Source organism: Phacochoerus africanus, chromosome 7 (genome assembly GCF_016906955.1).
Source record: "Phacochoerus africanus isolate WHEZ1 chromosome 7, ROS_Pafr_v1, whole genome shotgun sequence".
NCBI classification, from domain to species: domain Eukaryota; kingdom Metazoa; phylum Chordata; class Mammalia; order Artiodactyla; family Suidae; genus Phacochoerus; species Phacochoerus africanus.
In genome coordinates, this window is record NC_062550.1 from 6,674,181 (window position 1) to 6,699,242 (window position 25,062).

The window sequence follows — 25,062 nt, forward strand, 5'->3', positions numbered from 1 at the left end:
TCAGATCGCAAGCTGTTGTGGCTGTGCCATAGGCCGGCAACTTCAGCTCCAATTTAAGTCCCCTAACCTGGGAACTTCCATATGCCACAGGTGCAACCCTGAAAAGCAAAACAAAACACACACACACACACACACACACACACACACACACACAGTTTGTAAAGCATCAGTTGTCCAGTTGTCCCTGGTCATGGGATTAAGGCAGTTTCACGTTATCCCTTTGCTCATCTATACTCTTTTTCTCTAAAATTGTAATAAAGTTTCTTATTTAAAAAAATTTTTTTTTTGTCTTCTTAGGGTCACGCCCACAGCATACGGATGTTTCCAGACTAGGGGCTGAATCCAAGCTGTAGCTGCCAGTCTACACCACAGCCATATCTGTGAACTATGCTACAGCTTTTGGAAACGCCGGATCCTTAACCCCCTGAGCGAGGCCAGGGATCGAACCCGAATACTTGCTGAGCCCAAGTAATAAAGTTTTTTTAGGGGGCAGGGTCTCCAAGCTGGATCAGGAGCAGGTTGGTGGGTGGAGGTGGGAGGAGCAGGCTGTATTTGGCCAGGGCACAAAGAATCACTCTGATGGGGGAGGAAATTGTAGGGGGGGTCACCCCCCTTCCTGTCTTAGCCCACTAATACCTGAAATTAGCCTGTCAGCCCCTCATCTCATCAACAGAAGCCTTGATCCTCCTTTAAATGTAAATCCTTCTTCTCTCTCTTCCTCCACCTCCTCCATTTTTATAAGCTGATCCCAGTAGCTGAGTGAAGAGATGATGCAAAGGGGAGCAGGAAGGACCCTAGGAGCCCAAATTCTTCATCCGAAACCAGAGGCTGGAGTCACTTCATTCATTCAGCAGCTACGACAGAGGCCTGCGTTGTGTGGAGACAATGCGGGGAACTGGCCCATGCAGCCCTTGCCTTCCTGCTGCGCCCATCTAGGCAGTGGGAAGCCCCATATTGATTTCTGCGTCTTAGGGCAGGAGGTAGGAATCAATCAATTAATCAGTCACTCAATCTGCCCCCGCGAAGAGTTTTTTAAATTAATTAATTACTTTTAAATTTTTTGGCCACCCCCCGGTGGCATGCAGAAATTCCGGGGCCAGGGCTTGAACCTGTGCCACAGCAGTACCCCAAGCCAGAGCAGCGACAATGCCAGCTCCTTAACCTGCTGAGCCACCAGGGAACTCCCGGAAATAGTTTTTGATGTGAAAATAAGAAACCGAAGCCGAGAATAGCAAGGCACTCAGCTTCGTGACATTCTCCAGCTAAACCCAACTCCAAAAACACAACCTGAGCAGAGCTCTGAGTACGTTCTGTACCTGCCCCCCTCCCCGCCCTCTTCCCGTGATGACAAAGGGCTTGAGGGTCCTGTGGTGCCGGGTAGAAGGGTCCGCTAATGGCTCTGCCCTCAGCCGGGCCCCTCCGCTGTCCTCATCCAAGCGGGGGCTAATCCACTCTCCTCCCCTTTACACCTGGGTGGCCGAGGGATTCGGCGAGGGCGCCTACCAGGCCTTGTCCATTGCGCATAAAAATGGGGACACCCAGCCCTGGGGTGAACGCTGCGCCCCAGGTGGGGCGGAGGGGACCCATACTTCGCTCTCTGCTGCGGCTCCGCTGCGGGTTTCCTTCCCATTTAACTGGCGGAAAATCGAGGCGCAGTGAGAGGAATGGCCCTGCCTCAAGTCACACCTCTGTCTCGATCGGAACGGACGGAGGGTCCGACAAGGAGGGATGGGCAGCAAGGAGCCTCCGGCGCTGCTCGGTCCCTTTAGTCCCTGCGTCTGTAAAACAGAAGCGCTCTCGCGGTGGGCCGAACGTCCAAGGTACCAGTCCCAGGAGCGGAGATGAAGCTCCGGGAGCGCCAGTTCCCAGGAATATTTGGGGGGGGGTCCCCGGTGGGGCGCCCCGGTCCTGCCGGGCCCCGCCGCGTCCCCTCCCTCCCCTCGCCGCGGCCGCGCTCCTCCCCCGGCTCTGCCTGCCTCCCGCCTGCCCTCCTTCCCCCGCTCGCTCCCTCCCCCGCCCGCCTGAGCCCGCGCGGAGCCGAAGCCGCAGCCAGAGCGCGGGCAGTGCGGAGCGGGCGGCGGGAAGACAGCGGTGTCCGGCAGCCCGCCGCCCCTGCTAGGCCGGGGCCCCGCACCCCCGCCGGGCCGGGGAGTGGCCGGGGCCGCGCGCAGGCGAGGACCCGCCGCCCGGCCCGGAGGGAGTCTCAGGGCGCGCCCTGGCCGGCTCGGGTCCGAGGTGAGCCCCGGCGGGGGACGCGCCCCCCGGAGGCGCGGCCCCGCGAGGTCCGGACCTAGCCCACCCGGGTCTGGGAGCTTCTCAGGAGACGGACGACTCCGGAGGTGTCTGCCAGGAGCCAGCGTGAGGGCGGCAGGGCGGGCTCGGACCAGCCGGCCCGGAGCCGGGCGGGAGGGAGCCGCGGCGCGCCGCCATGCGCCGGGCGCTGTAGCCGAAGTCGCGGGCCCGATGGAGCGGGCCGGGGCGCCGGGCTTGCGCGGCGGCCGCCGCCCGCGGGGCTTCGGGCTCGCGCTCTCGCTCGGGCTGCTGCTGCGGCTGGCACGGCTGCCGTCGGGCCTCGCGGGGGCCCCTGAGGCGCAGGAGCCGGCGGCGCCGGGTACGGCGGCCCCGGTCGGGGGCGACCGCTGCCGCGGCTACTACGACGTGATGGGCCAGTGGGACCCGCCCTTCAACTGCAGCTCGGGCGCCTACAACTTCTGCTGCGGCACGTGCGGCTACCGCTTCTGCTGCCACGACGGGCCGCGGCGCCTCGACCAGAGCCGCTGCTCCAACTACGACACGCCGGCTTGGGTGCAGACCGGCCGGCCGCCCGCGCGTGCCCGCGACGCCGCCGCGCCCCGGGACCCAGGCCGCGAGCGCAGCCACACAGCCGTCTACGCGGTTTGCGGCGTAGCCGCCCTGCTCGTGCTGGCGGGCATCGGGGCGCGCCTCGGCCTGGAGAGGGCGCACAGCCCGCGCGCGCGGCGCACGGTGACCAGGTGAGCGCGCGCCGGCCCGGGCTGGGCCGGGGAACCCCTCCAGCCCTCTGGACGGCCGAGCCTGCCCCGTGGGCGCCGCCTCATCCTTTCTGCCCATCTCGAAACCGGCCCTCCTCCGCAGCCCCCTCCGCCTGGTTTCTCCTCCCTGCCTCTGATTGTCTCCAGGTCTGTGTCTGCCCCCCACCCCCACGTCACGGAGGGAGACAGCTGATACTGCTCTGTCTCCCCTTGACCTTCCGGCAGGAGCTGGGTGCTGGGCTGCCTTCCCCCGCGGCTCCCGCCTCCTCCGGAGTGGGCGGGGAGGGCAGGTCGCCCGACAGAGGGCAGAGGCCTGCGCCCTGGGGAGGGGACTGGGGGCTCGGCCCCACCAGCGCGGGCTGAGGGATGTGGGCTGATGTAGTGCTGGGCGTCTAAGGTCCCTAGGGAAGGGACATTTTCTGGGGCTCTCTTGGCTCTCTCCCCTCCAGCTTCTCTCATCTCTCCCTCCTCCCCCCCCCCCCAACCCCCAATGGCTGTGACTGGAGCCTGACCTTATTTACCTGGTGGTTTCAGAAGGGCTGCCCTGCTCACTCAGCGGCCCCAGGCAAGGGTCGGGTATTCCCCTGCGTAGAAGGGGATCTGAAGGGGGAGGCACAGATTTGTTTTCACTGAGACCAGGACAGGTGCTAGTTGAATTCTGAGTTTCATGTGAAATGGGGTCCCCAGGACCCAGGTTCCTTTCCTCAGCTGGGACAGGGACTCTGGGATTATGTGTCCTGACCCTGGACACCCCGCCCGCTCGACTCCCATGCCCCCAGCCACCCTCACGTCCTGGGTCCAGAGCCCTCCTCACTCACTCACCCAGGTTCCTGCTCCCTTGGGTGTGTGGGCTGCTGACATGGTGCATGACAGACTGGCGTTAGAAGTGACAGTGGAGAGAAGCCCCCATGCCTGGGTGGGCTTTGTGTGGATGCTTCCTCACTCCTAGACCTCAGGGAAAGGAGGGCTTCCTTGGCACCTCGTGGCACTCTGTGTCCCCTGGACCGCTTAGCCCACCTGCTCTAAGACAGCTGAAGGGCAGAGCTGGGGCTGGAACCCTGGCCTCAGCTACTGTGCTGCAGCTGCTGTCCATGATGCGGTGGCTTTCAGCCTGTGTCCTGGGTGCTTCAGGAGCAGAGCCTGGGCCTCCTGAGCTTGGAGCCTCCTGACAGGTGAGGGCGAGAAGACAGGGCATGGCCTTGACCAGAGTGGGGCGGCAGGAACTGAGGGCCATAATGGTTTAGAAGGGGCGGCTGGGGTCGTCTAGTGACACATTCACCTGGAACCCACTTCATCTGGGAAGCAGGACTGGTGATGCTGCAGGAAGAGCTGGGCCACAGCTGAGGTGCTGTGTGGCCTGGGCCAGGGCCTTCCTCTTTCTGGGCTTTAGGCTCCTACGGGCCCTGATTCCTAGTTCTTACCTGGGAAGACCTGGAGCCTACCTTGAGCTCACGCGCAGGTGTGTCCTGAACCCTGCCCTTCCCTTAACTCTTACTCTTAATTCTGCCACGATGAGGTTGATGGCCAGGGAAGGCTTCTCAGAGGCCTGGGTGGGGAGCTGGAGTCTGTTTTGGGGGAGAGTTTGTGCACAGGCTCAGAGGCATGCACTTTGCTCGGGTGTTTGGGAGAGCTGGTTGGTGGGTGCTTGCCCAGGAGGCGAGCACAGGGGTGGGCAGCTGAGGAGCGGGTAGGGCGTGAAGGTCGCCTCAGGCTGGCACTCGGAGACTTTTGGACTCTGCCACGTGGCAGCCAAACTGTGCCCACCCCGGGTGTCCGGCCGCCAGCGTGCCACTTAGTGAATCAGTCCTCTGAGGCCCAGCTCCAGAAGGAGGGTCAGAGCAAGCTGGGAGAAAACCATGGCTTCCGGGCTCTGAAGGCAGCTGGGCTGCAGGCGGGGTCTGGCTGTGTGTGTGGGGGGGAGGCGCAGTCAGATTCTGGCACAGCTGGGTGGGGGCTGGGTGTCCTGGGAAGCCAGGCCCAAGGTCGCACAGCCTTTGGTGTGGGGTGGCCACTGCAGGCTCCTCCCTTCCCTCCTTTGTCCCTCCTCCGGGCTTGTGCCGGCAGCGATGCCCCAGAGCCCAGCAGAATTCCTGCCGCAGGAGGGGCGTTGGGCAGGCAGGTAGAAAAGGCTTCCTGGTAGAGGAAGGATTCCGCTGGGCTTTGAAGAATGAGTAGGAGTTTTACCGGAGGCGGTGGAGAAAAGTAACTGACACCAGAGGGAGCGGCACAAGCAAAGGCTGGGAGGCTGACACGCTCCCAGAGCTTGTGTTGGGAGAGGAGGCTCAGCATGGAGGGCCTTGGGGGTAGCGGAGCCTTTGGAAAATAAGGTGGCCCCGGTTACTGGTGACGCCGTTCGTTTCCTGACCTGCTCTGAGAACTGGCAGTGTTGGGGCTGTGGGTCATGCCTGGGAGGGAGACTGGTTGTGTGAGGTCAGTCACAGGGGAGAGGGGAGGCCAGAGAAGTGGAAAGAGCTGCCCGGGGCCGCACAGTGAGAAGCGATGGCCTTTGATAGACCAGACCTGGCTGATGAAGAAGCAGGAGGCTGGGAGGGCTGCTCATCCCCCCCTGTCCCCACAGGACACTGACGGAACTTCTGAAGCAACCTGGCCTCCAGGAGCCACTGCCTCCCCCTCTGGGCCCACCCCTGGGTAGCTGTGTCCAGGTGCAGATGGGTGACGGCCTTCCCCGGGGCCCCACCCACAACAGCACCGGTGAGTAGGGCAGCGGGCAGGTGTTTGTGCATCTGCAGCACAGAGCCTGCTGTGTCTGAGGGGGGCCAGGAGCAGGGGAAGAGGGAGCTGAGGCCGGAAGCTCTTCCCCAGATGGAAGTGCTGCCTGCCTCGGCAGGTGCATGAGTGCTGGCTGCACAAGCCAATCAGCTCTTCTTGGTGGACAGGCTCCCTCCAGCCTCAGGGACTCTGTGAGGAAGGTTCCAGATTCAGGGGTCCCCACTTCAGGCTCTGAGGTCTGCCTGGTTCTAGGCTCTGGCTCGGTGCCCAGGGGGCTGCCTGGCTCCAGTCTATGCCCTTCCGTGGGCCTTTTCCTTCAGGCTGGTGCCTCCCTCTTGGACCCCTGCTGGCCAGACAGGCTTGACAAAACCTCCCCCCCCCCGCCCCAGTATGGGTGCTAATCCTCAGACTTTCTCTTCCTCTCTGGGAGAAGCAGGTCCTGGACCTCAGTGCCAGGCTCAGATCAAACATGCTGGCAAGTCACCCATTAGGTTACCACTCAGAGCTGGCTATTATTCATGTTATTCTGAGCCAGGCCCTGCACTAGGCACTGGAGAGTCTGTCTTCAAGAGACAGGTTCTTTGCTCAGTCCGGATGGAGTAACTAATTTCTAAGCCATCTCACAAGTTCTCCTTGAATTGCACTTGGGGAGTGGGCTGCAGAGAGGTGGTGGCGCAGGCGCAAGATGTCCTCATGTCCGCTCTGCTTATCTCCTCCCTCCCCCATCCAGACAAGAAACGCCCCAACAACGTGCCCCTGGGTTCAGTGACACCGGGGCCCCCGCGCGCCTCTCGGCTGCAGGGCGGCGGCGGCATGACGCTACAGGCCGACTATGCCAAGTACACCACCCTCAAGGCAGCCGCGCTCAAGGCCGCAGGTGAGTGGCCGAATTTGTGCCGGGAGCGACTGGCCTCACTGGACCCCGGGTGTCCAAGCTCCTAGATTGCGAGGCTCCGGGTCCCAGTTCGAGTTCTAAAGTTCCCAGCGCTCCAGCCGGCTTCCACATCGCGCCTGCACCAATCGGCTCCTAAGCCGCGGGCGGATCCCAACCCCCTGGTCTGGCTGCCGGGCTGGGGCCCCATCGCTGAACCCAGAGCGCGGGTGTCCCCGCCCCGCCCCGTCCCGCCCCGCCCCGGAGGCGCTGAGGCCCCTCCCCCTGGGTCTGAGCCCGCCCCCAGCTCGCGACAATCTGTCCCTGCAGAGGCCTCCCCCCAGGACTTCTACCAGCGTTTTCCCGCGACGGAACCTGCCCCGCTGACCCTCCCCGCGCGGGCCCGGAGGCCCCCCGAGGACGTGCCCGCGCTGCTCGACGCCTGCCCCTGGGCCCCGCCGGGCTACGCGCCCCCCGCCGGTCCCACCCCATCGGTCCACTACAAGGCCTGGAGCGCCAGCCGCCCGGCCCGGCCCGCCCCCCGCGGCCACCCGGCGGCTCACGCCTCCCCGGCGCCCCGGCGGCCCGGCCACGCGCCCCGGCGCCAGTTCAGCGTGGAGAAGATGCCCGAGGCCTTCAGCCCGCAGCCGCCTGGCCTCTATGGCAGTGCTGGCCGTGGAGCCAGGCACCTGAGTACCAACAGCAAAGCCGAGGTCACTGTGTGAAGGCGGGACCGCTGGTTCTCCCGAGGCACTGCCTTGCTAGGAGCCCTCTTCTGCGTGGGGGACTCGCCATCCGGCGGATCCCGGGCCCGGGCCTCAGGACGGAGGGGTGCCGGCTGCCAAGGCCAGCTCTCCTGCCCACCCAAACTGGACGTGGAGCCTTGGAACCTGCAGGGCTGAGGCCCACTGGGGCCAGGGTTCCTTGTGTAAATAAACCCTGTTCTGTGGCTCTCACCCCTGAGAATAAAGGAGCCCCAGCTCGGCTCTGAGAGGCGCTGACGGAGGAGGCTTTGGTCATTGACTGGACAGACGGCAGTGCCGGCAGAGGGCACAGCATGGGCAAGAGTGGAGGACTGCTCCCGAAAGCTGGCAGGCAAGTGCTCTGGGAGCCAGGAAGAAGCGGCCGGAGAGGGTGGTCAGGGCTGAATGCCAGGCTTGATGTCCACACAAGCAGGAGCTAAGGGAGAGGGGGCAGTTAAGTCCCAGCTATGGGAGAGGGTCTGGTGGCCCCTGAGGTCCATGCCCCTTATTGGAGGTGAGCTCCTGCCGGCCGGTCACCAGCTCTACAGCTCAAGTTGGCTGAGCCTGGCTGATCCTCATTGACATTGTCTGGCGCTGGGCCGGCCCCTGGCCTGTAGGCCACTTGGCCAGCTTGGCCGAGGGCCACCCCCCCCAGTGGGTGTGGGCAGTGGGCCGGGTGGACAGCTGGTGCTCAGGATGGGGGGGGGGTGCCTCCTCCTAGAGCTGCTCTGGGGGAAACGGGGATGGGGAGGCTGGACCCCGAGCCTTGGCAGGGCACCCACCAGGGTGCTCACCCCACACATGCCCCACGCTGCCAGTTCTCCCCGCTGCTGCCAGGCAGGCTCTCTGTGCCTGGCTGTGGCCCAGGGTATTGTCAACAGCCTCTGTGCCTCAAGTGCCTCTGCGCCAGGCACTGTTGGGGAGGTGAAGGGCTGGGTTATGCTCCTGTGTGACCCCAACAAAACCATCCAATTGAACCTCGGATTCCCCCTTGGGAACCTCAGGCACAGTATACTGCTTAATGGCCAGCATTTGCTACTATTTTTTCCTCACAAAGCCCTACTGGGTGTGTGGCTTTACAGACGAGGAAACTGAGGTCTTGAGACCCAAGTTTCTTGCCAAGGTCACCCAGCTGATTCCATTGCTTCTTTTTTCTTTAGGGCCACACCTGTGGCATATGGAGGTTCCCAGGCTAGGGGCTGAATCGGAGCTGTAGCCGGCGGCCTATGCCACAGTCATGCCAGATCTGAGCCACGTCTGCGACCCACACCACAGCTCACGGCAACACCGGATCCTTAACCCACTGCGTGAGGCTGGGAACTGAGCATTCCAGTTTTTAGGAATTCCAGTGTGAACCTGGTGGAGTGGCAGCAGCAGACATTCTGCGGGAGGAGGGAAGGTTATAGACGTGTATTGGCAGGGAGGGGGCCCCTGCTCCCAGGGTACACAGGTAGTATCAGACCTTCTTCTGGCTGAGCTGCCCCGAGGCCCCCAAACCCACCTGTAGGAGGGTCCACCTTGCTGTTCTTTTTGCTTTTTAGGGCCGCAGCCGTAGCATAAGGACGTTCTCAGGCTAGGGGTCCAATCAGAGCTACAGCTGCCGGCCTACACCACAGCCACAGCAACGCCAGATCCAAGCTTCGTCTGCCACCTACACCACAGCTCATGGCAACGCCAGATCCTTAACTCACTGAGTGAGTCCAGGGATCCAACCTGCATCCTCATGGATTCTACTCTGGTTTGTAACCCATTGAGCCACAATGGGTACTCCCTCATTCTTTCTTTTTTGTGGGAGTTCCTGGGCCAGAGATCGAGCCACTATAGTAACAACCCTGGATCCTTAACCCCCTGAGCCACAAGGTAACTCCCACCTTGCTGTTTCTTATGGCTATTGAGGAAACCAAGGCCCAGAAACCCCAGGACAGGACAGATCCTAGAGCGCATGGTCACGGCTGCAGCGAGGACCCCCGTGGCTTGCAGGGGAGATGACCCTCACACCCTCAGGGTGGGGTGGGGCGCCCCAGGCACTACCCTGCAGCTGTGTAGAGCTGGGGGAGGGGGGTGGGTGCTGAGTCATGGATCCTGCAGAGACTCACAAAGGGATTGGGTTCCTGGGCACAGATTAGCCACCCACGCCCACCCACCCTGGTGACACAGGCTCTGGCTGGGCTGTGCTGGGAGGCAGGTGTGACCTTTTCCCTTATTACCAGTCCCAAGGGCCCTGTATCTCCGACCTAGGGAGCCAGGCTCAGGCCACGGGTATGGCCTCCGCCAGCGATGGTGCTATAATGACTGTGGTCAGGGACCAACTACAGCCGCCCCCCACCTGCCACCATGGGCTGCTCTGGGCCTTGGGACAGTGTGGCCAGTGACTGCCCTTCAGGGAAGGGAGTGACTCAGAGAGCCGAAGGGCCTTGGCACACTGTTCAGCCAGGCCAGGTCTGGGACCACACACTTCAGCCCCCAGGCTCATCCCGAGTGGCACCCCGACCCCCCCTCCCCACAGGCCCCTCACAGGCTCACCAGGCCCTCGCTGTCCACTGGCACTTGACGTGCGCCGGATCGTTCAAACTGGCCAGCAGGCCTATGGGGACTTGGTCAAAAGCAGGGGTCGTCATCCCCATTCTGCACACATGGAACCAGAGGCTGACCCACCCCCAGCCGCAAGAGGACCCAGCTGGGAAGTACAGGAGCTGGACTTGGACGAGACGTGTAGGCCACATCCTCCAGGGAGGTGGGGAAACCAAGGCGCCCCCACCCACCAGGGCAGACACAGAAGGGCCCCCAAATCCCAAAGAACTGCTGCTGTCCACCAACAGCCAGCTCCAGGTCCTGCAGACAGTGACCTCTGACCCCAGCAATACCAACACCCCATATCCCAGGCCTGTCCTAGCTCTGGAGTGAGCCAGGCGGCGGGGCTGGTGGAAGGGGCCAGGTGCACGGATGGCAAGGGAGGCCTACTGGACTGAAGCCTCCCAGGGGCCTCTGAGCAGAGAGCAAGAGGCTGTCCTCTGTCGCCGACCCACTGGATGCTGAGCCATGCAGCCACCTGGCCAGTCACCACAGTGGTCCCCCCACAGACCCTCACACACCTCATACTGGGTGGTACCGATCTGTGTTTATTGAATAACCCACATCCAGGACACAGTGAATGATTCCACATCAAGGAAGCCATAGGCGTATCCCCCTTTCCAGTGAAAAAACCACCCCCCCACCCCTAAACAATAACGAGAAAAGGCACAGTATGTACATGTGACACAGGGGCTGGCTCACCTGGTGGGTGGGGGGTGGAGAGGAGAGGAGAGTGGGCCAGGTCCAAGGCAACTGTTCCCACCTGCACTTGGCACCAAGGGAGCCCCTGCTGTGAGAACCCCCAGGCCTGTGCTAAGGTCCCGGCCCACTTTCTGGCCCAGGCAGCCTCCCAGCAGGCTTGGGGGGACCAGGCAGTCCTCAGGCCCCAGGAGAAATGGCCTCCAGGCAGGCACCAAGCCAGGGGATCCAGAAAGTGGGACCACTCTCCCACCCAGGACCCCCCTCAAGGCAGGGGAGTTCATTCCTAGGGCCTATCTTGGGCAGCACTGTGCCCATCCCGAAAAGGGGCTTGTCACTAGGGAGGGCTTGGGGTCTGGTCCCTGCCACCCTGGCTTATTTTCAGGTCAGGAATTAGGGATAAAAATAGACAATGGAGGTAGGAGTTGAGGTGGGAGCTGAGAAGCCATACCGAAGGCCCTCTGGCCCAGCCCCAGCGGCGGCTCCATCCCTCCAATCCCTCCAGCCCCCGGGGGCCTACCCCCAGCTCAGGCTGACATCCCAGGGGGCGGGGGAGTGGGAAGGAACAGGACAATTAAATAAGAGACCATTTATTTTTTAAAAAATTAAAAAATAATGCCGACATTATTTCATCCATGCCCAGGCCTGCCCCCTGCCTCCCACCCACCTCCCAGGGCTAGGCCGCCTCCCTCCCCGGCTGTCCTGTGCAATCACGAGAAAACAAGGAACTGGCTTTGTCAGGCACGAGGGCGGGGTTGCAGAGCCGGGGAGGGAAGCAGGATGCCACAGCAGCTTAGCCCTGCATCACGGCAACCCCAAGCACACTGGTATAAAAACATTCGTATAAAAAGGGGGGCGTGCTGGGCACAGCGCCAAGGGCGAAGTGCTCTGGTGCCAGAGCCCTACATCCCTCAGAGGGAAAGCCTGATAAAAACAGGGAAGGAGGGGAGGGTTGATGTTCAGAGGAAGCACGTCCTGGGAGGCCCAGAGGTGGGGCTGGGTGGCTTGGGAGCTCCCCCTGCTGCCCCACCCTGTCTTTCCCTGCCCAGGCCCACTGGCCCCAGTCTGCAGGCATCTATCCACAGCAGTTTCAAGGGCTCTGCCCAGGGGCCCACTAGCCTGAGGTGGTCCCAGAGCCTCGGGAGGTGACAGCTCTGCAGACAAGGCTCATCCTACAGCTCCCAGGGGGAGGACGGAGAGAGGCTGAGAGACCGAGGGAGGAGGGAGAGAGCCTGAGGGACAGAGGGAGGAGGAAGAGAGAGAGACAGAAGGAGGAGGGAGAGAGAGAGACTAAGAGACAGAGGGAGGTGATGGGCCGAGGTGGGCAAAGCCCGGTGGTCAGGAGGCGGCGATGGCGGTGCCACCCCCCAGCTTGACGATCATCTGCTGGCAGTCGTTGCATGAGCGCCGGTCGCCCACCTTCTCCAGGGTGCGGGCGGCCTCGGCCAGCAGCACTGCCCGCTGGCCCGGGGAGGAGAGGAAGGAGAGGGGAAGGTGGCGGCAGGCCAGCAGGATGGCGGTGGCCCGCTCTCGCTGGCCGGGCCAGGCGTCCACCTCTCCTGCGGGAAGGAGGAGACACAGGTAGGAGCTACTCGCTGAAAGCCCGCTAGGACGCAGGCGCGGTCCCCAGGCTCGGTGTGACCCTGTTTGTTGAATTGTCACCACCAGCACGTGAGGGAGGTCTAGTGCCTCCTTAGTTCAGAGGAGATGCCCCTGGCTGCCACAGCACAGCTGTTACTCCATGGTAATGGGGGGCTGAGCCGCTGCCCATCAGTGGGGCTCTGGGGCCCGAGCTTCCTCTGGCCCCTGCACGGGGACACCCCCAGCACCCGCTCCACACTGAGGCTGGACCACAACAACCTGACCGGCATCATCCCAGGCCCACGGCACTTTTAGGGACCCTTGCCAGCTTTCCACCCCATCGAGCCTTGGGTTTCTTTGATTCTCACACCTTGGAGAACCCCGCAGAGGCTGAGCCCCCTCTCCCCTCCCCAGGCAGCACCCGCCCAGGCCCAGGCGCCCGCGGTGGACTCACCGTGCTTGGTGCTCTGCGCTGTGCGTCGTCGCAGGCTGTGCTCTAATAGCTGGTGGGTGCGGGTGGGGCTGGCTCCTGCCATCAGGCGCACGGTGGCTTCGTGCAGAAACACCTGGTGAGGTGCAGGGGGACACAAGCCCGGGGCTGTCACCTGTCTGCACCCCTGCAGCATCTGGTCTGCCATCCGACGACACCCCTTCCCTTCTCCCCCACAATATCCTGCCCTGCTTGCCCCTTGAAGGACACCTCCTGTTCTCACTCTGACACCGGACACAAGCCGGGCAGGAACAGGCAACGGAGCACAGGCCAGCTGGTGGGGCAGGAGCGAGTGAGTGAGCTGAGGAAGCGGCTAAGGGCTGCCTCCTCTACAGGCGACTGAGAGCACCGACACGCCCTCTGGGGCTGGATGACAAGTGGCCTGGGTGTCCCCTTGAGTTGCCGGAGGAAGCCTGCAGCTTGCAAATAGGACAGAGGTGAGGCAGGGACAGGAGGCGGGGGCAGGGGAGCGCTGGACTGGCACCAAGGAGGGTCCTGTTTCCTACTGTTTCTTCAGAAAGGAAGAGTCTAGAAGGTTCCCAGTTGAAACTCGGCAGCTCTTCTATAAAATATGAGTCACTGGGGATGGGAGGGCCAGGCCTAAGTCTCTAATTTCTTGAAATCTCAAGGTTCTTTGATACCCGAGCATCTCATTGCATGAGGAGGGCCCTGTGCCGCCAGGGACGGGGTTCAGCAAGGGAGAGGCAGATGGAGGTGTTTTCAGAGGCGGCTCTGAGGCCGCCATGCTGGGCAGGCTTCCCCTTTTCCTCTGTAAGGGTGGCTCTCACATGTTCATGTTTTGGCTGCTGTGTCTGTCCTGGTTCACTGCTCAGGGGCCACGGTGTAACCCGTGAGGGTCCCGGGCCCCCAAGAGTGGGGCAGCCTCATCCTGAGCCCCCCCATACTTGGCCTTCCCTCCTGACACTCCTGGCTTCTCACTTGAATTCTTGGAAAATAATTCAGGCAAGAATATGTTGAGTACGTGGCTCTAATTAACCATAAAAATGAAACAATGTATGGACTTGAGTCCAGAAAGCCCAGTTATACAGCTGCTCTCATAGCCTTATCTCAGACCCCGTGGCCACCGCCAAGGCGACATCACATGGAGAGTCGGAAGCAGAACCAAAGCCCCCAGTGGCTCAGAAAGAGTGAAATGCAGTTCTAGCGTGATTCTGCCCCCCACCTCCAGGAAAGCCAGAAAGCTGCTCGTGTCCTTCCCGTCCCTCCCATGAGGGCTGGAAGCTCCCCACCCTCAGCCCTGCTCCCCCTGCCCTTGGAGCCCCACCCTCCATGCCCGCGTCTGCCGAGTGGGGTGCAATCTGTGCTGGCCTGTCACAGCAAGTACTCCACCAACATGAAGCAAATGAAGGGATGCTGGGCACCCAGCCCAGTGCCTGGCAGGTCAGCTGACCTCAGAGGGCCGACTCCGACCCCACTCTGGAGCCCCACTGGGTTCCAGGACTCTGATCTGACCTCTCCTGGCGGCAGGCTGGGTCTCACCTTGCGGTAGGCAGGGCGGAAGCCATGTGCCAGCCTGCGCAGGCTGCCCAGGTCCCGCTGGAAGCCAGCCAGCTCAGCACCTGATGCGTGGTAGGTCTCACCCAGGGCCTGGCTGGCCCCTGCCTGCTTTTGCCAGAGTACTGTCCGCAGCGACAGCAGCAGGTCACAGGTCAGCAGCTGGACCACCTGCGGGGTGAGCCACAAGGGAGGAGACAGGTGACTGGCTGATGACTCGGATAAGGATTCCAGCATCACTGGCCCCCCACCCCTGGCCCGACACCTGGCAGCTCCAGGAGCAAGAGGGGAGCCCCAGGTGGGGCGGCCCAGGACACACCGCGGGGAGTGAGACCAAGTCAAGGGCGAGCTGAGTCCTCTCCATGGCCCCGGGTGGGAGATCCGTCTTCCCACTTCACGAGTGAGGAGGCCACGGCTCAGAGGGGGCAGCAGCTCAGGGAACACATGTGGCAGGGGCAGGAATGGAACCCTCATGGGTCTGACAGGAAGTCAAGGTCCCTCCCACTTCACAGCAGCCCCCCCACGGCTGGCCTGGAGGCTGAGACACTCAAAAGGTGCCACGGCCTGGGCCTTGCAGCAGCAGCACAGCCTGGAGACGGAGGAGAGGGGAGAAGAGGCTCGCTGCTTTGACAGACGGCAGCCAAGGGCTTCAGAGCAGCCGAATGCTTGGCCTCAGAGCCACTGACCCGGATCTACTGCACCTTTGCCATCGACTGACCACATGACCCACCACACGGCCAGGCCTCTGAGCTTCAGTTTCCTACCCACACAAGGGGCACCACGGGGCCTCCATGAGCGCTACATGAGAGCTCTGAGAGTGGGCACCACGACCGGCCTCAGTCCACGCTGGCCACTGTCAGGCATCAAGGCCACACAGCACCCACGAGGCGGGGCCTCCTGCCTGGCCCCAGGGGGCCTCAGCACCAAGGGGCCGTGGGAGTGAGGAGAGCTGCGCGCGCCTGGAGATGGTCACATGCGGCCCTTAGACGCCGATGGACACGCCCAGGCCGGGCCTCATCTCACCCAGCACAGCTTTCCCGTCTCCAGGGCGCTGGACCCGGGGAGGTCACAGTGCCGCCCCAGGTCACCTGGATCCTCCTGGCGCCTGCACGCTGCCGACCTTGGCCAGTGTTTGCTTGGTTGCTGACAGTTTCAGGGGCACACAGACAAGGCCTCTCTCCTCAGAGGTGGCACTTCTAGGAGGAGGGTAGCAGCCTGGCGCTGAATTGAGCCCTCTGATGGAGGCCAGTTTCTGTGGGGCCCCTTCTTCCAGGCCCTCCTCCCCCTACAGAGGAACCCCAACCCTAAGGGTGCCCACAGCTTCTCTCCTGTGCCCCAAACTTAGCTGAGACAGCCTGGTTCTCTCGTGAAGACAAATGCTCCTGCAGACCAGCAGAGGAAAGGCACAGAGCGGGCTGGGGCTGCCTCTCAAGCCTTTGGTCTTGGCCCTATCGGCACGCTGTCTCTCCTGTAGGGTTGGCGTGCCGCCCTGGGCTCACCCCAGGGTCCAGGGCCACGGATGACTTCAAGCCAGAAGTGCCAGACCAGCCACTTGGGACCAAACCCTTGTGAGGGGCTCCAAGACTGAGCCTGCAGGACATAGATGCTGCCTCTGCTCTTGGAGTGAAACCACGGGCCTCTCCGTGAACAGACAATGCTTCATCTTCAGCTGCAGGCACTCACCCTCCCCTCTCCTGGGTGGCCCTGCCTTGTGACCCAACAGTGACAGCAGTGCCCTGGGACAAGGCATAAGTGGGAGTCTCTTGAGGGTGGGCAGGCCTCTGTGATGCACTGTGGAAACACTGCACGGGTACTGCCAGAACATGCAATGCAACTACAATGCACCACAGCTGCCCACTTGAGGGTGTGCCGGCGGCCGGGGAGGGTGGGCTGGCTCAGGATGTGCAGGTGAGGGGGCGAGCTGCCTGGAGCAAATGCATGGCCGTGGCCAGCTGGGGGCCACTCACCTGGGGCTGACCCAGGTGGAGCCGTGCTTGGCCTGAGTCCTGAAAGGAAGCCCACCTGGACCAACAGGCTACGCTCCAGGGAAAGGGGCTGCTTGCCTGGCCGGTCTTTCCGACAGCCCCACGGCTGGGTAGGCTCAAGGTGGGTGCGAGTGCTCTTAGCCAGCAGAGCTGAGCACCTCCCTGAGGGGCCAGATGAGCCCCCACTCACATGGTTGAGGGTGGGGTCACAGGTAGCCCCACTGACGTTGAGGCTGCTCCACAGGTGGCCGCTGGCCCTCTCACAGTGGCAGAAGGAACTCTGCTGCCCATCCGCCTTCCCGGAGAGCGAGGCGTGCATGGCTCTGCAGGTGTGGAAGACAGCCTTCACGAGAGGGCTCCTGGACAGAGAGGCAGGAAGTCAGTGCCTGTCACCTGGGCATTAAGAGGGCGGAGCCCGAGCCAGTGACCGCCCCCCCCCCCCCCCCCCCGCCATGACATGTAGTTCTTTTTTTTTTTTTAGGGCCATACCTGCTGCATATGGAGGTTCCCAGGCTAGCTGTTGAATCGGAACTGCAGCTGCCAGCCTACGCCACAGCCACGCCAGATCCGAGCTGAGTCTGAGTCTGCAGCGCCAGATCCCTAAGCCACTGAGCGAGGCCAGGGATCAAACCTATGCCCTCATGGATACTGAGTCGGGTTCATTACCGCTGAGCCACAGTGGGAACTCTAACATGTGGTAATACTGAACCAAATGTTGCCACAATGGCTCCAGGCACCCAGCTCCAGATCTGAAACGCCAGCCCTGACCGAGGGCCAGGTCCTACCCCTAAGCGCCTTCCTCACTTGAGGAATTTCGACACGGTTCACTTTGCAGCAAAGGAGTCAGATAATAAATGCATTCGATGCAGACTATGCATGTCAGGCAGGGCAGGGGCCACGGAGGAAAGTCATGAGGAGGAAGGGGGGGTACTTTATAAGGGAGGGTCAAGGATGTCCTCTATGGAAAGGGGACCCTTGTGCGGAGACCTGAAGGAGCCGGGGGACTGGCGCGGGCTTTCTAGGGAAGAGGGTTCTGGGCAGAGGAGCAGTAAGTGCCAAGGCCCTGAGCGTCTGATCCATGCGAGACGATCCAGGAGCCAGCGAGGCTGGAGGAGGCCGAGAGGGGAGCAGAGGGAGACTGAACTCCCAGCCAGGCCCCCTCTCCTGGCCGTGGCCCTGCCCCCGCCCACCTCTGACCCGGCTCCTGACTCTGGCCTGGGAGCTTCGTCTCCTCTCCCTTCCCTACTCACGGCCTCTGCTGACGTGGATGCCTTTGCCCAGAACATCCTTTCTTTCCATTTCCCACCTCGTTCCACCTGCCGGGCCTTCTGGCCATCCTTCCCGTCCTGTCCTCTACAAGCCTCCTCTGGCTGCGCACTGGATCAGGCCCTCTGCTCCCGACACTGACGTTTTTTTAAGGGCCGCACTTCCAGCATATGGAGGTTCCCAGGTTAGGGGTCGAATTGGAGCTGTAGCTGCCGGCCTCCGCCACAGCCACGGCAACGCGGGATCCAAGCCACGTCTGCGACCTACACCACAGCTCACGGCAGTGCCAGATCCTCAACCCACTGAGCGAGGCCAGGGATCAAACCTGCAGCCTCATGGGTGCTAGTCAGATTCATTTCTGCTGAGCCACGACGGGAACTCCCGGACACTGACTTCTGGTTGATGGGCCTCCTTCCCGCACCAGGTGCTGTGTGAACTTGTGGAGGCTGATCTGCCTCTGGCCTGGAAGCCCTGCCCTGACGAGATGCGCTGGCTGCTTCACAGGAGCCATGACCGGCCTGGCAAAGGCAACAGCTCCCACGGAGGGAGTGCCAAGCAGCCCGGGCCACTGCATATTTGCTCATGGTCCTAACTGGCTGTCCTGTGCACGGCTGCCTCCCAGAGCCTAGAATGCCCCCGGCACCCAATACGTCCTCTGTCAAGTGTCTGCTGAATGAACACTGGAACCCTGGAAAGAGCGGAGGAGACCTCAGAGGCCTGAGCCGGGCTCGGCACCAGGACTGCCACCGAGAAGGTCAAACGTTCTCAGGCTCCTCCTCTGTGAAGCAGCCGCCACACTGCCTGCTGCCACCTGCGGCCACAGGCGGTACTGGCTTGACTTTTTGCACCTGCTAAGAGGCCATTCCCCTAGAGGCTGGGTGTTCAACTCTCTGGCGGATCTTGGCCTCGTTTCATAGAGCAGATGGGGGAGGGAAGGGGGAGGGTGGGGTTGGGGTTCCACAGCATCCTTATCCCTGAAGAGCAAAGGGACCCCAGAGTGACGGCTGTGGCAGAGGGAAGGCCTGCTGAGGGTCCCTGCCGGGGCCCTGTTCTCGGAGTGAGGTGACTTTAGGCAATGCACCTGTTGGCTGGGAGACAGCACGTACAGGGTGGTGCTCGCTGGTCAGCATGCTTAAAAACACGTTACCTAATACGCACACGAACCCTTAGTATATTATGTGTTATCATAAAGTGAACATACCCAAGTCGTCACCATTTAGGTCAAGAAGTGGATTATTTCCAGGACCAGAAGCCGTGTCCAGGGCTGCTCCCAACGATGCTCTCCCCTCTCTAAACCTATCACCTTCCGGACTTCTAACACCAGAGGTGGGGTATGCCTGTCCTTGAACTTTATATAAAATGGAATCGAGCAGTCTGCATTGTGTTTTCAATACTGTGTGTGTGAGGTTTGTTCAGTGTTCCACGTAGTAGTTGTTATTCCATTCTGGTGCATTCTGATGTGTGACTACAGCACAACTCATCTCCTGCAATTTTTTCTTTCTTTTTTTAGGGGCGCCCCTGCGGCATATGGAGGTTCCCAGGCGAGGGGTTGAATCCGAGCTGTAGCCACCAGCCTAAGCCAGAGCCACAGCAACGTGAAGTCCGAGCTGCGTCTGCAACTTACACCACAGCTCACGTCCACGCCGGGTCCTTAACCCCCTGAGCGAGGCCAGGGATCGAACCCGCAACCTCATGGTTCCTAGTCAGATTCGTTTCCACTGAGCCATGACGGGAACTCCTATCTCTTGCATTCTTGATGAAAACGTGAAAAGCTCCCACTATCTGGCTCTTGTGAGTCTTGCATTCATGAACATCACCATGCATGTCTTTTGGTGAAGAGATGTATTTATTTTGGGCACATGCCTAGAAACTCCTACATATTTAGTGTTAATAGGAACGCCCGCATCATTTTCTTAAGTAATGATGTACAATTTTGCCTTTTTTTTTTTTTTTTTTTAAGCAGGGAATGAGAATTCCAGATGTTGCACCTCACCAACACTGGGCATTGTCTGCTTTTAAAGTTTTAACTACTCTGGCGAGTGTCTAGTAATACTTCATTGTGTGTCACAGGCTGAATGTGTATGTCCCCCCAAATTCTTGTGTTCAAATCCTAATCTCCAAGGGGATGGGAGGGAGGTGGGGCCTTTGGGAGGGCTGTGGTCCTGAGGGATTAGCGCTCTCATAAAAGAGAGTCCAGGGTTCCTGGTGGTTCAGCAGGTTAAGGATCTGGCATCATCAACTCCTGCGGCTGAGGTTTGATCCCTGGTCTGGGAACTTCCTCATGCTGCAGGCACAGCCAAAAAGAGAGAGCGAGAGACATTCCAGAATGCTCGCGAGCCCTTTCTACTGTGGACACCAGGAGAGGCCTGTGACCTGGAAGAGAGCCCTCGCCCGACCGAGCTGACACCTTCATCTGGGAGGTACAGCTTCTGTGAGAAATGTATCTCTATTTTTTATAAGCAAAAACCAACCAAGCAAAAAGCCCCAAACCAAAACTACGCGGGGGTGGGTGGCAGGGGTGCAACTTCGATGAAACTACAGTGTCAGTCACACCGGCTTCAGGGCACCTGCCTTGCCCTGTCTTTCTCATCCCCCCCTGGCCCTCCTGGCTGAGCGTCCACTTGATGGGAAATGCGACAGCTCTGGCTCTGGGGAAAGACCTGGTGAGGCCTTTCTGCCCTGGAGCAGTTCACAACGTCTCTCGAGTAGCAGAAGATGTCAGGGACACTCAGAGCCAGTCAGCAGCAGCCAGGAGGTCGCAGGCTCCCGTCTCCATGGGCCAGATGCCCTCGAGAAGCAGGCATGAGTCCCCCAAGAGGAGCGTCCAGAGCGCTCCGGTCATGCCTGGGCTCCAGGCCTTTCAGCACAGGGCTGCTGGGGTGGAGGGCGGGGAGGACACAGGACGAGCGCCGGCGCACGAGCAAAGGAGCGCTGGGCGCACACGCGGCACTGGCCGGGAGCCATCAGCGCACCACTGGCATCCCTGGGAGCCACCCACTCTCCCTTCCTGTCAGCCTGCGGCTCCACGGAGAACGGGGGAGGCAGCCCCAGAAGCAGCGCTGACAGCGGCTGGATCTCTCTCTCTCTCTCACACGCACACGGTGCTGGCCCAGGTGGGTTCTTCGCGGGCCCGCACACCCCACCCCCACTTTCTCTCTCCATCCATCACAGAGGCCCCAGGCTGCCTGGCCCTGCACCCGGATGGACACCCAGACTGGCTCCTCCCTCAACCCGGACCGGCAGCGCCTAGACTTCCCTGGAGAGAAGCGAGCAAGGGGGTCAAGGTGGGCTACGCACTCTGTCACGTCCAGCGCCTTGGGGACACGCTCCACTTCGGTAAAGTGAGCACGCACAGCCGCGTCGTCTCCCTGGAGCCAGCTGACGGCCATAGTGATGGCAGACGCCCACCACCGACAGATGACGTCCGGACCTGGAGGCAAACAGAACCAAATGGGCTCCAGCAGCTGCAGAAACCTGGCTCCCACCGGCTTGTGCCATCGCTCCCTCCTGGTGACAGTCTGGGGCCTGTGGGCTGTCCTCTGACACGACTCTGGTGGCAGCATCAGCCAGCACAATCTCAGAACATGTTTGGCAATTTGTATTAAGACCCTTAAGAACGTTCACGCCAGGAATTCCCATCGTGGCTCAGAAGTTAACGAACGCAATTAGTACCGATGAGGATGCGGGTTCGATCCCTGGCCTCACTCAGTGGGTTAAGGATCTGGCGATGCCGTGAGCTGTGGTGTAGGTCACAGATGTGGCTTGGATCCTGTGTTACTACGGCTGTGGTGTAGGCCGATTCCAGCCCTAGCCTGGGAACCACCATATGCTGCAGGTGTGGCCCCAAAAAAACAAAAACAAAAACAAAAAGTTCACTCCTATTAACCTAGCAATCCCATTTTCGGCAAATCTATCACAAAGAATCTGACCTAAATAGAGAAAAAAAGTTCAACGAAGATGATGACGGGGGTGTTATGTAAAAAGCTGGAAACAACCTAAACTTGCCATGGCTGTGAAAACGGTGCTTCCAAAGCATCTGTAATAACAGGCTCACGTTAGACTCATTTTCCTGAGGCCTAGTTTTTCTCAGTGAACGGACCTAAAGGATGAAAGGCCCAGAACTTCTTTTCTAAACTCTGAAAAAAAGTTAGGCCACGAGGTCGCTGGTCACAACAGAGCAGCTGCTTTTTGGGGATTGTGCCTCCCTAGGGAGAGTGGCCAGAGGGGAGCTCGACGCCCCTCTCCCCAGCAGCCTCAGAGGCCTGAGAGGTGGCAGCCCTGTGCCACCACCCTGACGGCAGTGCCGTACTACCCAAGGCAGTGGTGCTGGAGCAGGGTGCAGGCCCGGATGACAGGCTGCTTCTGCAGAGTCAGACCCGAGACCAGCCCCAGGGACCCTTGTACTAAAGTGCGAGCCCCCACCAGCCCCCGGGGCCCAGACTACCGGCTGCCATTCTGGGCGTTTGGGAGGATTCCTGACCTGCCCCACCTGCCAGGGCCCAGGAGGATCCATTCACTCACTGTCCCACTTCCACGAGAATCACCATTCCCTACCCCTGCAGCCCAGGCTGCCCAGCAGGGAGCACCTGTGGACGGGGCCACATGAGGCCACAGATACACAGCTCAGGTGCAGAGAAGATTCTCGAGTGCCCACTCATAACCGGCGCTGGACCCCAGGGACACAAGGGCTGTGACGGGCTGGAGCAGGCAACCCGAGGCCTGTGCCGCCCTGCCGGATGCTTACCGAGGGCTGACTTGAGCACTGAGCTGCTGGAGAAGGGCGGCGTCACGATCCCCACAGAGTCCACAAAAGAATTAAGTAATTTCAGGTACTCCAGAGCACTGGAGAATTCACTAGAAAGAAAAGACAGGGTCCCACGTACGTCAAAATGTACACAAGGACCACGACTTGGGGGGCACACCCTGAGCTCTGCCTCCCCCCACTCACATCCTCCTCACGCCTCCCTGGCACTCCTCCCTCTGAGGGGAGAGCCAGCCTTTCTCCTCCAACCCTCGCCTTCAAGACCCAAATCCACTGTCATCTCTGCGCAGAAGATTTCTGATCTCCCAGGTAGAGCCGCCCTCCCCTCTGCTCAGGTGCACTCCGGTCAGGACCTGGGCCTCGAGCGAGAGTGACACTGGCACCTGTCTGCCTCTCAGGTCTTCTGCTGTCAAGGAAAGACTGAGCTCAGCAACTAAGAATAAGACACTGCCGGAGTTCGCATCATGGCCCAGTGGTAACGAACCCGACTAGTATCCATGAGGACGTGGGTTCGATCCCTGGCCTTGCTCAGTGGGTTGGGGATCTGGCATTGCTGTGGCTGTGGTGTAGGCCGGCAGCTGTAGCTCCAATTGGACCCCAGCCTGGGAACTACCATATGCCGCAGGAGCGGCCCTAAAAAGACAAAACAAAACAAAAAAGCCATTGCCTGACATGCTCAGTAAAGGACTGGATCCCCAAGATGTCTGGGCAGGGGCGCCTGCCTTCTGTCGAGCTGTCCACGTTCCACCCACACCCTCCGCAGGCCCCGGCCCACCCCCAAGCACTGACTCCACATGGTGAAGGGTCAGGTGAAAAGAAGAAAAGGCGGAGAAATGACGTATGGGTCTGGGTGTAAAGGGCAAAGGGCCAGGTCAGCGCTCACAGGGGGCTCTTGTGGGGCTGCCAGGTTTGAGAAACAAAGGCGAAGGAGTCACTGGGTTTCCCTGCAGACCCTACGCTGGGGGGCTTGTTCCCTCCACGCTGCCTGGGCCCTTCCCAGGCAGATGGCCCGACCCGTCGTTACCAGCTCTCCTCCTCCTGGTCTCCAGCTTTCTTCTTGGCCTGAGGCTTCACCAAGGACTCCACGGCTCGCTCCAGCAGGTTCCTGCAGAAGGCCTGGTGCACCTGGGCTATGGGGTCAGCTGAAGAAGAGGAGGGAGGTGGGGAGAAGGGGTGAGTGTGTCTCACCTGCGAGTTCATTTCGTCCTACAGAGAAAACAGAGGGCAGGGAGAGGAACCCCAGGAACAGGTCCCCCTTCTGAGCGGTGCCAAGCCTCCCCAACGGAGCCCGGAACTGCCCGTCAAGTGGTCAGAGGGTGGGGCCGGGCGGAGAGGGCGGCCAAGCCCAAGGCTGGTTCTGGACTGGGAGGGGTGCTGTGTCTTTCGGCACATGCTCAGGTCTTCCACTCAAGGCTGGGGGCTGTGAGGTGGGGACCACATCCTTGTCAGAAAACAGAAAATGAGAAGGTGGACGGCTAGCTCCAGTCTGAGGAGCTGCCTCGGCTCCTGCGGCCGGGAGGACAGCCAGCAGAGGACAGGGCGCCGGCTGCTGCCTGACAGGATCAGGAAGCCCCCAGGTCCTGCTTAGCAGAGCCTTTGCCTGGGACTTGTGGTCACTCATGGTCTGGCTGAGCCAATTAAACAAGAGGCCTTGCAGTGCTTGTGACCGCTGACTGCCACCAACAAGTCTCCCGACCGGCGGGCCCAAAGCACGGTGTCCTCCCTCCCCTCGCCGGCCACAGACGTGTGGGTTGCAATGTGACAGGGGTGGGGAGCCAGGCCACTTATGGACAATACTGCCAGAGGTGACAGAGCCTGTGGCAGACCACGGCGCAGACAAAGCAGCCTGAGGACACAGCGAGAGACAATGGCTTTCGCTTTCGCTCTTACTTTCTGGCGCCGCGCTCCGTATTCTCCCGCTGAGCAATAACGTCCCTAAAGAGAACCACTGTGAGGCTTCGCCCCAGACTGTCTGACCCACAGCCCTGTACCTGCAGAAGGGGCCTGCCTCTCCCCGACTCGCCGTGCAGAGCGGCAAGAGCGCAGAAAGCCACTGGCTGCTCAAGCCAGAGTCAACCCGACCAGCCTCTCCTGCTCGGAGGCCGAGCGAGTCGACTCCAATCAGTGTCAAACACCAGGGACAGCAAGCCACCATCTCCTGACGCCTGGAGCCCTGTCCCTGCCACCATTCGGAGTCCCTGATGACCGTCTGTCGCCTGTTGTTCCCTAACTGCTCCGTCAATGTCTGCCTGCTTTCCAGGGGGAGCAGGGGACCGGGGCCAGCGGACAGCAACTCCGCACATCCTCCGTCTCCAAAGCGCCCAGAACAAGGGCATGGTCACAGCCGGCGCTCAAGCGCCATTCAGCAACATGTGGCCGTGCGACTGATGGCAGGACCACAGGCTTCGTGTGTCAGCAAGGTGGGCCCCACGCCTGGCTCAGCTGCTGACCGGGCCCCTGACCTCCCTGAGCTTCGGGGAAACAAGACCGAGGTGTCCCGGGCTCCACGTTCTGGAGCGCAGTCACCCGCAGTCCCGGCGGCTCACCTGGGTTCCTCTGGGCACAGTACAGACTCTCCTTGGCAGCTGCCTTCATCGACCAGCTCCGCTCCATGAAGAACTTCTGGCCCAGGGGGTGGCAGAGCCAGCGCAGCGAGTCAGGAACGGCGCTGCGCTCAGGGCCACACAGGCTCTGGGCGCGACTGAGGAAGTAGCTCTGTGGAAGGACAATGACCACAGTGACACCAGGGTGGCAGAAAGCTGGCTGCAGCCATCAGGAGGCCATCAGAAAGCAGCACCATGGAGACAGGCTGGGAAACGGAGATCAACAGAAGGGCTG

General features: G+C 61.1%; 2 protein-coding genes across 4 annotated transcripts in view; one reads left to right on the plus strand and one right to left on the minus strand.

The window, feature by feature from the left end:
- Positions 1-2,037: 2,037 nt before the first annotated feature.
- On the plus strand, positions 2,038-7,613 carry SHISA8 (shisa family member 8). The gene is made up of 4 exons (XM_047786121.1): positions 2,038-2,993; positions 5,590-5,723; positions 6,472-6,618; positions 6,943-7,613. The coding sequence occupies exons 1-4, from the start codon at positions 2,464-2,466 to the stop codon at positions 7,335-7,337; spliced, it is 1,206 nt and encodes a 401-aa protein (XP_047642077.1). The 5' UTR covers positions 2,038-2,463; the 3' UTR covers positions 7,338-7,613.
- Positions 7,614-10,453: 2,840 nt separating this feature from the next.
- The window catches only part of SREBF2 (sterol regulatory element binding transcription factor 2), a 65,692-nt gene continuing 51,083 nt past the window's right edge, over positions 10,454-25,062 (minus strand). For 2 of the 3 annotated variants that reach the window (XM_047786125.1, XM_047786123.1), the window contains 9 exons: positions 24,771-24,939; positions 24,115-24,159; positions 23,249-23,366; positions 22,207-22,316; positions 20,760-20,892; positions 16,387-16,555; positions 14,197-14,382; positions 12,661-12,772; positions 10,454-12,184 (listed from right to left, as the gene is read on the minus strand). In XM_047786125.1, coding sequence (XP_047642081.1) covers positions 11,964-12,184; positions 12,661-12,772; positions 14,197-14,382; positions 16,387-16,555; positions 20,760-20,892; positions 22,207-22,316; positions 23,249-23,366; positions 24,115-24,159; positions 24,771-24,939 — 1,263 coding nt within the window. In that variant the 3' untranslated portion in view covers positions 10,454-11,963. The remainder of the gene's footprint in view (positions 12,185-12,660; positions 12,773-14,196; positions 14,383-16,386; positions 16,556-20,759; positions 20,893-22,206; positions 22,317-23,248; positions 23,367-24,114; positions 24,160-24,770; positions 24,940-25,062) is intronic. The other variant, XM_047786124.1, reaches the window with a different exon arrangement.

Bases quoted from the DNA above. Each gene is read 5' to 3' on its own strand.
- SHISA8 (XM_047786121.1), top strand. From the start codon at position 2,464: ATGGAGCGGGCCGGGGCGCCGGGCTTGCGCGGCGGCCGCCGCCCGCGG. The intron at 5,724-6,471 runs GTGAGTAGGGCA...TCCCCCATCCAG, and splicing joins CCCCACCCACAACAGCACCG to ACAAGAAACGCCCCAACAAC. The intron at 6,619-6,942 runs GTGAGTGGCCGA...CTGTCCCTGCAG, and splicing joins AGCCGCGCTCAAGGCCGCAG to AGGCCTCCCCCCAGGACTTC.